This window comes from Perissodus microlepis, chromosome 5, assembly GCF_051167445.1.
Source record: "Perissodus microlepis isolate ML-2025 ecotype Zambia chromosome 5, ASM5116744v1, whole genome shotgun sequence".
Classification (NCBI taxonomy): domain Eukaryota; kingdom Metazoa; phylum Chordata; class Actinopteri; order Cichliformes; family Cichlidae; genus Perissodus; species Perissodus microlepis.
In genome coordinates this window covers 21,765,643-21,778,185 of record NC_140465.1, presented here as the reverse complement: position 1 = coordinate 21,778,185, position 12,543 = coordinate 21,765,643, and the positions used below count along the sequence as shown (strand labels likewise).

General features: G+C 41.5%; 1 protein-coding gene across 6 annotated transcripts in view; it reads right to left on the bottom strand.

The window, feature by feature from the left end:
• Nucleotides 1-12,543, bottom strand: part of kaznb (kazrin, periplakin interacting protein b) — a 151,335-nt gene that overhangs the window by 12,199 nt on the left and 126,593 nt on the right. For 4 of the 6 annotated variants that reach the window (XM_084928763.1, XM_084928764.1, XM_084928765.1 and 1 more), the window contains 5 exons: nucleotides 7,835-8,026; nucleotides 4,036-4,172; nucleotides 2,761-2,931; nucleotides 1,312-1,492; nucleotides 1,032-1,165 (listed from right to left, as the gene is read on the bottom strand). In XM_084928763.1, coding sequence (XP_084784889.1) covers nucleotides 1,032-1,165; nucleotides 1,312-1,492; nucleotides 2,761-2,931; nucleotides 4,036-4,172; nucleotides 7,835-8,026 — 815 coding nt within the window. Of the gene's footprint in view, nucleotides 1-1,003; nucleotides 1,166-1,311; nucleotides 1,493-2,760; nucleotides 2,932-4,035; nucleotides 4,173-7,834; nucleotides 8,027-12,543 lie in introns of those variants that run through there. The other 2 variants (XM_084928768.1, XM_084928767.1) reach the window with 2 other exon arrangements.

The following is a 12,543-nucleotide window of genomic DNA, read 5'->3' as shown; positions in this document are numbered from 1 at the left end:
TTCAGGTTTCTACTCGTCTTAAGAATAAAATTATATTTCATATTGAGATGCATGTAGCTATTTTGATGATGTAATAGCATCATTCTTGTTTTGTCCATTTTGAACAACATTTTCTGTATATACATTTGTGTCACTGGCTACAAAGTTTGTGGTTACACAAATATTCACAACACTTTGTGACACATTGGTGTTTGTTATGTTTATTTGCTAAAATGTTTGAGCGTAAAGCAACAATTGCTATTGAACTTGAAACTTCTTCTTAAAACGCATTCTCTCTTTTTCACGACTGCAAGCAAATTAGTTGTAAAAATTATTAATTAATTATTAATCATCATTATTGCACCAAAATAACTGTAAAGCTATCAGAATGGAGGGATTAATGATCAAAAATGATATTTAAAATATAGTTAATACAGTAGTTAATAACCTTTTTCACCAGATAGAGTAACTTACATTATCAGCTGGATCAACTTACCACTTCACATAGAGCAATTTTAACCACAAGAACATTTTTTAAATGGGCTCTCTTATTATGCAGTCTATTTGAATAAGGCTAAGATTTTAAGGGTTTTTAAAAAGCCCAAAAAAGAAAACATGCACATTAGCATGTATAAATATTTAAAAAGGAATAAAGTTATAGCTTGCTTAACTAGAAAAAAAATTTTGACCTGGTTTTATGTGCATGTTTGTTTAACAAATAAGGTAATACGTGTTAATTGAAGCTTTTAATGCGCCACTGCTACCCGTTTCCAGTCTACCTGTATAGCTAAGCTAACCAGTTGCTGACTTTTGCTTCATACTTACTCATATTGAAAGATTAGGCATGAAATACACAGTGCCAAGCTAGTGCAATGCCAAACTGTTGCTTATGAAAAAACAAAAGAACTCCAACACCGGCACTGAGCAGGCAAGCAGAGCCCATGAAGCTGACAGTACAGAGGAACAGACAAGAGAAGGCAGAGTGGAGCGAGGCACTAACAGAAGATTGCGGAGGTGTGATTACTTGGTCGAGGGGGCCAGGCAGCTCTTACATTGCAGAGGGAGTGGGTCCGGTGACGAGGTGAGTTGATGTCACTTGGCGTTGACGAGCGGTCTCCATCAGCCGCAGAGGCTTCAGAGATCACGGAAGGCTGACGTGAGTGGCAGGGGCTGATCCTGACCACAGCTGAGGCGTCACACAAACACACAAACACACCGATATTGCAGATTCCCACAGTTAGTATGAGAAACCTCCTTGAAAAAACCCTGTGTTAGTAAAAGCAACACCAAGTAGCAAAGAGGCCGCGAGGCAAGGAGGAAAAGAAAACCTACCCTGTCTGTCTGTGGTGTGTCCGTGGTAGAGGGTCTGTTGGCTCTGGCGGATGGCGGCCGTGAGTGGAAGGTCGGCGTGCATCACCCACTCCTGACTGCCGTTCACCACCGGTTCTGTTGGCATAGCCACTGAGTGGCGTTTTGGTACGTCTTTAGTCAGTGTGGCCAGAGACTGCTTTGCCTAAGAAGAAAAATAAATAAATAAATAACAGAAAATTAGCATGAGAGTGAACAGGGACAAAGATGTTAACATTACAGGACTAACTATAATTACAAGGATCAGTATACACGATATAAGATTAGACAGGCTATAGTTTATTCCACTGGCTGTGACACTGGACACAGAGTCATTAAGAAGCCCACTTTTTTAAGTTGGAAATCATCAGAATTAATCTCACACGACCAACTGAGTACCAGCTGTTTTTTTTAATGAAACTCTGAAAACATCTGCCTAATATTTTGCCTCTCCGGGAAACGACATGGGACCTCGTGAGTGGCAGAGGATCCTTCAAGTATTGTGGGTTTCAGGGTGGGGCCTCCGATGATCGGGCTTGTTGTGACACATCCTTCTGCATGCTCAATCGGATTGTTATCTGTTAGCTTTTGTTGCTCCTTGTTACATTCCTCTTGCCATTCCTAGTTCTGTCGTTTTATGGGTGTGGCCGGGTGCATAACCCTGATGGTGGAGGCCGCTGCCATCAGGGAGCATGCATTTATTCTGCAGCACTGTGTAACTGGGTGTTACCTGTCAAAGAAACATCCATGGGAATGGCGGGAGCTGAGGGGTTCCAGCAGAGCGCTGCACTGTGACATGATGATCAGTGCTACGTTGTGACTGATCCTTCAAGTATTGTGGGTTTTAAACATTAGAAAGTGCAACAGGATGGTCTATTCCTGAGATATGCTGAAGTTAGAAAATAGCCAGTGTTATAAACCGAATGTATTCATCACTTTCCATAGGACTTTATTTATATATTTTTTTACTGAAAGCCTCTGAGAGAGGACAGACTGGAGAAAGTTGAGTTTAGCGGCAGAGAAAGCAACAACATTTTAAAGAAAAGAAGGAGACAATGATATTGTGTGGCTGGGCTGTTTGACAGTGATGCAGCTCTGGCACTGAAGTGCCAACAAATGTGATCTGTGATGGAGCGTGATGTGAGGATCTGTGGGTGGCTTTGACTTGCTGAGGGAGGAGAGAGATTAATGACACACAGACTGACAAGTGTACCTATGAGGGACTGACACAGCAGCACAGAGATAAGGCATGAATTTCTTTCTCTCAAAGCATTAAGCTTTGCTCCAGACTGAGGAAGTGGCATATTGCATGCGTCTGAACTGATATGAACATGTGACCTTCTTTGCATTTGTGCCACGTTTACCAGCTAAGAGTTGAGGTGACTCCGCTGCGGTTTAATAACTTTAGCAAAGTTGTGACTCCGTCCGACTCACCATTGTGAGCTCGGCCTCCAGTTCTTTAATCCTGTTCTCCTTCATATCCAGCTGAGAACGCAAGACGTTGGCCTGCTCTGTGGATTCTTTGGTCTGCCTCCTCAGGTCCCACTTCTCCCTCTCCAGCACGTCCTTCTCCTTTGCCAGGGCTTTCACTGCATCCTCACTCTCCTGCAGAAATCGCACACATACAGTTATCGTGATTTCACATCAAAGTCACATTGAATGATCCGAAAAAAAAATTGAGTGAAGCAGCACACACCGTGTGTTGCTGTATGGTTTTGAAAAGGGTGGCTGCATGACGGCGACTGGTTTTTTAGTAATTCCAGTTACGGTACGTTGCAACTAAGACAAAGTGATAAGCAAGACAGACTGTTATGTGGTTGTGTGGCTTTATAGACATTTTGAAGGCTTTATTCATGTTTTATGCTAGCGTCTATGTTTTTATGAAGCAGTTATTACTGTTACATCGTAGAGAAACAGTTAAGCCTGTCAACAGTGCTAATTAATATCCGAAGGTGTTTCCACACCTGCGATGTTTAGTCTGTTTAAACGGAACTATACTATATGCGCACAAGTCAGTAAGGGTTGGCAAAGAGGCATGAAAAGATTATAAATTCTCCATGCTCTCAAATAGTCCAGAATGCAACACCTTCCTGTATTTACACTTGCTGCTCATGCCCCAGACACATCTGGTCTATAAGCAGACTGAATGTTCTTACATGGTTTGTAATGACACATTGTGGTTCACTTGGATTTTTCTCTGTGTGAAATGAAACCAAACCACAGGGAAAGTTACAAAGTTTCAAACCTATCTGCTGATGGGACCACAATAAAATGACTCTAGGTGTGAAAACACTGCTAATTACTAAGACATACCCAAAGTACCAAAATGGCAATACACAAACCATGACGTCACCGTGGCTACATCCATCTTTCATGTACAGTCTATAAATGGGTAGAACTGTAAAAACACTAACTGTTAAAACGGTTTAAAAATCTCTGTACAGCTGGACAAATGAAAAACCGCCCTTTTCACTAGTTTTAAATATAAAATAGATTTGAAGTGAAGTGCTTATCAGACTGGTTAAACTTTTTAGAGTTGAAAAACTTCTCGTTTTTATTTTGGTAGAAAACAAAATGTAAGGTAGCCATAATTCAAAATACCTCTCACGTGTGGGTTGGATTATTATTATTATTTTTTAAAAATATATACTGACAGTTGGGATAGGAATGCAGGCACACAGAGACAGAGACAAAACCTGACAGCGTTACCTTTCGATGCTGGTCGTAGTTGCGTATGAACTCTCGCAGCTGCTCCTCTCTGCTCTCCAGTGTTGTGTACAGCTGCTGCATCTGATTCGCCAAGTCTGCTTTCTCCACCTTCAGCCGCTTACGGTCAGCTTTCATAGCTTCAAAACACAAGCAAACACATTGAGACACTGAGCAGCACATATGTGTCCATCAACAACAGAAAACTGGACAGTAGACAAACAGTAGACAAAGACAAAGCTTTGTAATTACACCACAGAGCCACTAGGTGACACTGTGTCTTCTGTTAATGAGTTACTTTTTCCCTTTCTTTCAGAAGACGGGGCCCAGAGAAAATGATGTAATCATCCCTGAGTCATTCGGTTTCAGGTGGCATGTGGAGTCTTTGTGGACTCATCCTGAAAACAGCGTGATTGGATCTGATTCCTTTCAACTTCATTCACTTTCAGCTCAACGGCAGCGATGCAACTGTGGGTCTTTTGTGCAGGTAGAAACAATACAGGGAGTGCAGAATTATTAGGCAAGTTGTATTTTTGAGGAATAATTTTATTATTGAACAACAACCATGTTCTCAATGAACCCAAAAAACTCATTAATATCAAAGCTGAATGTTTTTGGAAGTAGTTTTTAGTTTGTTTTTAGTTTTAGCTATTTTAGGGGGATATCTGTGTGTGCAGGTGACTATTACTGTGCATAATTATTAGGCAACTTAACAAAAAACAAATATATACCCATTTCAATTATTTATTTTTACCAGTGAAACCAATATAACATTTCCACATTCACAAATATACATTTCTGACATTCAAAAACAAAACAAAAACAAATCAGCGACCAATATAGCCACCTTTCTTTGCAAGGACACTCAAAAGCCTGCCATCCATGGATTCTGTCAGTGTTTTGATCTGTTCACCATCAACATTGCGTGCAGCAGCAACCACAGCCTCCCAGACACTGTTCAGAGAGGTGTACTGTTTTCTCTCCTTGTAAATCTCACATTTGATGATGGACCACAGGTTCTCAATGGGGTCCAGATCAGGTGAACAAGGTGGCCATGTCATTAGTTTTTCTTCTTTTATACCCTTTCTTGCCAGCCACGCTGTGGAGTACTTGGACGTGTGTGATGGAGCATTGTCCTGCATGAAAATCATGTTTTTCTTGAAGGATGCAGACTTCTTCCTGTACCACTGCTTGAAGAAGGTGTCTTCCAGAAACTGGCAGTAGGACTGGGAGTTGAGCTTGACTCCATCCTCAACCCGAAAAGGCCCCACAAGCTCATCTTTGATGATACCAGCCCAAACCAGTACTCCACCTCCACCTTGCTGGCGTCTGAGTCGGACTGGAGCTCTCTGCCCTTTACCAATCCAGCCACGGGCCCATCCATCTGGCCCATCAAGACTCACTCTCATTTCATCAGTCCATAAAACCTTAGAAAAATCAGTCTTGAGATATTTCTTGGCCCAGCCTTGACGTTTCAGCTTGTGTGTCTTGTTCAGTGGTGGTCGTCTTTCAGCCTTTCTTACCTTGGCCATGTCTCTGAGTATTGCACACCTTGTGCTTTTGGGCACTCCAGTGATGTTGCAGCTCTGAAATATGGCCAAACTGGTGGCAAGTGGCATCTTGGCAGCTGCACGCTTGACTTTTCTCAGTTCATGGGCAGTTATTTTGCGCCTTGGTTTTTCCACACGCTTCTTGCGACCCTGTTGACTATTTTGAATGAAACGCTTGATTGTTCGATGATCACGCTTCAGAAGCTTTGCAATTTTGAGATTGCTGCATCCCTCTGCAAGATATCTCACTATTTTTGACTTTTCTGAGCCTGTCAAGTCCTTCTTTTGACCCATTTTGCCAAAGGAAAGGACGTTGCCTAATAATTATGCACACCTGATATAGGGTGTTGATGTCATTAGACCACACCCCTTCTCATTACAGAGATGCACATCACCTAATATGCTTAATTGGTAGTAGGCTTTCGAGCTTATACAGCTTGGAGTAAGACAACATGCATGAAGAGGATGATGTGGACAAAATACTCATTTGCCTAATAATTCTGCACTCCCTGTACTAACGCTCTCATGAGAGCCCGGGTTCACCAGGTAGGCAAAACTGGAAAAGTGGAACCTGCACTTTCCATAACTGCATATGTCATTCAAGGTGCATTCCTCCTGTCAGCGTTCAGCGCCCTCGCATTTATCACACAGCATTTAAACCTGTTTTGCCGCAGTTACATGACGGTTTACAAGCCTGCAGTTTACCACTATGAGCTGTTGAAAGGACCGCGCAAAGGTAGAACATTAAACTAAAAACAACTGCCTGAGTTTCAAGCAGGACTGCCTTTGCTTTTTGTAAAAAGATGTAAACATGGTGGTGTTGCATAATAATAAAAACAGAACACCCCTAACACATCAGTGTCCGAGCGAAGCTCTTCGCTCATGATCGATGGACGTTAATTAAAATGAGGTGAACCTGGAGTTGACTTGGCTGCTCATCAGCTCGGGATGACTAATGTTTCAACTTAGCCACATCAAGAGAGAGATTACCTGCTTATTTTAATTGATGCCCCAGAAGAATGACTGGAATTTTACTATTATGGTAATTGGTCTGCTGTTACTTGTGAATGATTTTGATGAATGTGAAAAATGCTGTTGAGTTAATGATTTACACCCACTGCTTTGATCCATGAATGATTCTTATTTGCTTGAAATAGATGAATCAACATATGTTGCTCTAGTAAAGAGAAGCTAATCCCAAAAAGTAATTTTGATAGTTAATGCACACACACACACACACACACACACACACACACACACACACACACACACACACACACACACACAAAACAAGAATCTGAGAGCCAAAATTATAGTAAACTAATGCAAAAATGGAAAACACCCAGCTATTTGGCATGCTTGTTCTTAAGAGTCGGTAAAGAACATGATAACTCTTAATGTATAGAGTTGACTATAAAACCACGGACAGTAAGAGATATACTGTCTAGATAGAAAACATTTCAGTGAGCCATTTATTCAAAGAAAACCTGGTAGATGCAGAAGTATAAATGGATAAATAGTTATTTTATAGCTGTGAAACAGAAAGTAAACACAGTCATTTCTAACGTTTTATGTCTCAGCAAAGATAGATAAAAACATTTCCAAACAATCTCAAGTCCATCATTTCTACAGAGAGAAAGATTATTCACATGTGGAAAACATTCAAGCCAATCTTCCAACAAGTGGACATCCCACGCAAATGCCCCCACCCCTCCCTGAAAAAGATTGTGAATTTCAGATTGTGAAACGCTCAGAGAAACTTCAAAAAGGCCAAAAGCTTCATATCACACTCCCCAGGCCTCAGTTAGCAAGTTAAGTATTAAAGTTCATGGCACTAAGACACATTAAGACAAACCACAAGACTTCTGGAACAATTTTCTTTGGACAGATGAACCTATTGGACCATGCACACACCACTGTATATGCTGCCTGGAAACATTTAATTGAACCAATTACTGTGAGAAAGCACAATGTAGAAGACGTTTTTGTACGAATACAAAAAATGACTTTGTAGATCATTTTGATGTCCCAAATGTTTGTCATGTAATGGAAAAAAAATAATTTATACTGTCTGCTTTTGTTTGGTAAGACAAAGTGGATTTCATTTAATTACAAGATATTCTGGCTTGACATAACATCCCCATGAAAGCTTGGACAGCTGTATTTGCTGTACATTTGAAGTAGGTAGGTGCTGGAAACACGGGGGTTCTGGTAGATTAGGTAAGACGACAAGATGTCTGTTTGCTTCTGACCTTGTAAGGCCTCCTTGGCACGGTCCAGCTCCTGCTCCTTGTCACCCAGCTGCACACGGAGCTCTGTGGCAGAAAGCAGATTGGCAGAGCAGCCGCCCTGGGTCTCCTCCAGGTCTTTAGTCAACATGTCCTTCATTTGCCTCAGCAGGTGGACCTCCTCTTGGAGCTGGACCACCTCTTCACGCAGCAACACTGAAGGAGAGAAAGAGTTTGCAAATTTAGATTATGTGCAGAATAAATATGGAGGGTAAGTGTGCAGAAAAAAATGAGAAAGGAGGATGGAAATAAAAGAGTAAACTACAGGGATGTCCAAAAGGGGAAAATATGAATTAATAACAAAAGTGATAAAATTCTTCAATACATCAAACCACAAAAGTTACAGCTTCCCTTCAGATGTTGCCAGAGGTGTTGCAGAAATGTAGTTACATGCTGAGTGACAGACTCAGGCCTGGCACTGGTGATGGCAGTACGCAAGAGACAGCAGCCTGATAAGGCTTAATAAAATATAAGCGGCACACACTCGGGCTGTGCTCCTTGGTGCCGTATTTTCCCTCAGCTGTGCAATGCCTCATAACCCTCAGGGGAAACAGGCAAGCAAACATGAGCAGGGAACTAAGGCGAGGACACAGCAAACTGAAGAGCGAACGCAGTGGCACAAGCTGGTGGACACATTTGTAAAGCCAGAGGACGGAAGCAATGAAAAAGTCCATTGAAGGAAACCCGTACTAGCAAAAGTGTCACGATGATTTATACTGCGCACATAAAGGGTAGAAGGTCTGTTCCAGAAGAACGCAAGAACAAAGACAGATGAAATATGCAGTCAGCCAAAACATTTCAGCATAGAATAAAACCTGCAAACGCAATGATAGATTTGTAATTTCCCCAAAAAATAACTCAATACCATAGAGCGCTGCATAAAGAAAAAAAAAGCTATTTGGATCTTATAAGGGATGATGGGTTAATAAATCACGAGTTAAATAAGCAGAAAATTAGTCAAAAACTGTTTGACTAACAATTTTTTTTGTTAAAAAAGGTGATTTATCACCTTAGTAGATATGCTCGAAAGCATAAGCAACTTTTGACATTTTTCAGACAAAACAAGTTTTGAGGTCCAGGAAAATATGTTGGGTGACTTCTGTTGGGAATCCGACAGACAAAAAATGAATTAACAAATCAGTGAGAAATTGTTAGTTACATTTTAAAGAAGGATAAATGTGTGAGTGTGCATTTGTGTGTGTGTGAATTACAGGCATTAGAGTTTTACTTTCTGTTGCATGAATAAGAATCTGCAATCAAGCTAGCGTCACTCAAGGCTCTGATGTTAACTTCAAAGAAAAGCTAAATGTCTGATAGATGACTGTGTCAAAAGAACAACAGCAAACGCACACACGCACGAAAACATCATGGGCCTTGGGAACAAGAATTCAGAAGTAACTCCGATTTAACCCGTGTTAAACTGAGAGCACATACACTGGAAAAACAGTGATGATCCAGAACGCATGACTGGAAAAAAACAAACAAACCATGGAAACGATCCAGCAGCTACAGAGTTGTTTCAGCCTGGATCAATAAGCTCAACTAACCATCGAAGGATGTCATTCGTACAGCAATATTTAAAGTAAAGAAGTGGAGTGCTCCCTAATTTTTAAGGCAATGCCTTCAAAACTTTGTATAAAACTATAAAGAGAGCCGACGTCAACGTGAGGAAGCCTGCATCAGAGGGAAAAAGAGAAGGTCTTAGCAGGCCTGCAGCCAGACGTTGTGGGGCTGCAGCAGCTCCGATAAGAGAGGAAGGGACAGTCCATCGGTCTCTGTCAGCGCGGGACTCTGGAAGCACAGTGGGCAGCTCTGTGCTGCATGTGACAAAAAGAGTTTGTTTCCCAGAGAGAGCAATCTCTCATGGCCTTCTTGCAGCTTAAATCCATTTATTCATCTGTTTACCTGCAGGCTCTCCTATTTTTGTCACGGGAGCCCGGCAGCTGCTTTTGATGACACTGGACAGAATTGGACATTATTTCTGAGGACGCTTTATATTTGTTTCGCTGCGATGTGGATGCTGATCGACTCTTGTTATTAGCTGTCAGTTTGGAAATCGCTGCATTGTAGTTGCCAAGTATTAGCATCATTACACGCTTGTGTTATATCCATTAAGCTGTAACTCAATAACAAAGTGTGAGCATTTTGTCCTAAGGGTATCTACGGTGGATTTAGTGAGAAATGTGTTTAACTTGCAAAGAATCAATAACACATTTCTCCCGAATCCAATTTTGCATTAATTTTCAGCATCATCCTCTTTCACAATTAAATACACCTGCTCACACAGCGGACACAGGCTAAAATACACAGAAATGGACCTGCAGGAGGTTTTTTTCTTTTTAACAACTCAAATTGTGGTAAAACTTGAGGAAAAATAAAAGTTAAGACTTCTTCTGCAGATGTATGTGATCGTTTCACATCTCAAAAAGAGTGAAAGGACATAAAGAAAAGGGTGCCGACAGAGGCGAGCCATCCATTGCTTGTACCTACAGATAATTCACCTCCATATACACTGTTTTATGCAATCTAAAAAAGCAATTTAAACTGACAGGAGTCATATAAGCCACACAAAGCAGTATGCGCTCTGAGCTTTGAGTGGTTGTGCAGAGAGCTTGGCAAAGCTATTAGTGTCCTCCCACATAAGAAGAGAACCCACTCTCTTCCTACTCAGCAGCGTCCCATTCAATGAACTTCTCATCCAAGCCTCCCATTAGTTTGTCCATCAAAGCCAGTCAGTAGCAGGTCAATCTCTGTCCCTTTTCCTTGCATAGCAGAGCTATTAAAACCCAGCACGCACACACACACACACAGCTGAGGAGAGCACATATAGTAGCTGTAGGCTTATGATGAGGTGTTAGAGAAAGCAGAGGCACCGGGAAGGTTAAGTGGGTGTTGGAAATGTGTTGATTGGTGGTCAAAGACCTGAACTAGTCTCCTGTGAACCATATGCAGGATTAAAGTGGCCTCATTTGTATACATGACTGATCAAAGATGCTTAACGTGCACTATGGTGGAATATTAAACTTGGATGAGAAAGTCCATTTAAAGCTAATGCTCTTGTTGCATTTTAAAAGCAGTTTGTGTCTCACTATTCTCAATGCACGAAAAATGTCCCGGTTAATAGAAGGAGGCCACAAACCGAATAGAAAGAAAAAAATATGGTAGAAGTAGTTCCAGAGAACTTTAAATGTGAGGCTTGTGGATTAACTAGAAATGGAAAATATTTCTCATGAGACATCTAAACACATTTTCCAGGACTCATGGGGATAGATATACTCTATTTTCAATTGGGCTTACGATTTTCCTTTTTGATAAAGTATATAGTTAGGGCTGAATCAGATGACCCTGAATCCTCCTTTAGTTACGCTGCAATAAGCCTGGGCTGCTGGGGGCTTCCCATGATGCATGAGTGCATGAGTGTTTCTTCTTCACTCACTATGTGTTTATACACCACTCTGCAGTTAAACATTAGTTATTATTAACCTCGGACTCTCTTCCACAGTGTATATTTTATCCTGTCTTCCTCCCATCACACCCGACAGGTCACAGCAGATGACCGGCTTTCCCTGGGCCTGGTTCTGCTGGAGGTTTCTTCCTGTTAGGGGGACTTTTTCCTTCCCACTGTTGCCAAGTTTTTTCCCAGCAGGAATGGATTCATTTTGGGGGGACTTTCTCTATTATTATAGCATAGATGTTACAATGTTACGATATGTTACATGTTACAATACAAATCCCTTTGAGGAAACTGTTGCTGTGGTTTGGTGCTGTATAAATAAAATTGAATTGAACAGATCACATGATAGGGTGGGGCTAGGATTCACAATGGGTTCACAATCAACCTTGGCTGATTGTGACCCACACCTTTTTTCACACAGCGTGGGTGTGATTAGGCAGAGGATCAATAGGGGGTCCATGACCCTCTTGGGGACACTCCCATAGGGCTTAAAGTCTGGGACTCTCCACCAGTTGCTCTTAGAACTCAAGAAGCTTCTTGGATGAGAGGTGAAACGTCTTCAGGGACTACAGACACCTTCTTTCCAAGCTCTTTAGGCTACAATGACCTGGATGCCTGAGAACCTTCACAGACGAATTGAACAGATATCTCAAACCTGCAACAATCCTTGCAGCTAGCTGCTAGCATGGTAACATTTCTGTAATTTGGGTGTACTTGTACCTTTTAACAAAGCACTTTTGTTCCACAAGATATCATAAAGAGCAGCCTCTCCAGCAGCATGGAATATTTTTAGTAAGCAAAACCATTAGAATGACATTTGACAGTCGAGCAGGGCGTCAAAAATCTCTGCAGTGACAGCAGCTAACCATTCTGCCTTGAGGAGCTATGATGTGCATGGTTGTCATTTTTCCGCCTTGGTCTTCCTGCCAATTCAGATTTGTGTAATTTAAAAGTACAGTATACAAGACAAACCCAGAGGCAGTGGTGCTGGCTGTTCTCCTCTAATCTCTCAGGTACAGTAAGTGAAAACAGCTGAGCTGGATAACGAGGGCACACGGAGCTTTCTAAGATCTTTACCACACATGCTGTAGTACCCCACACCTCTCTCTTAAATACCTGATGAACCTTCATTAAGGAGCGTAGGTGGGTTTTCTGAGGTTTTCACTTTAGGCTCTAAGGGATCACCTTTTCTTGTTTAAAAAAAATGTAACAAACAAAT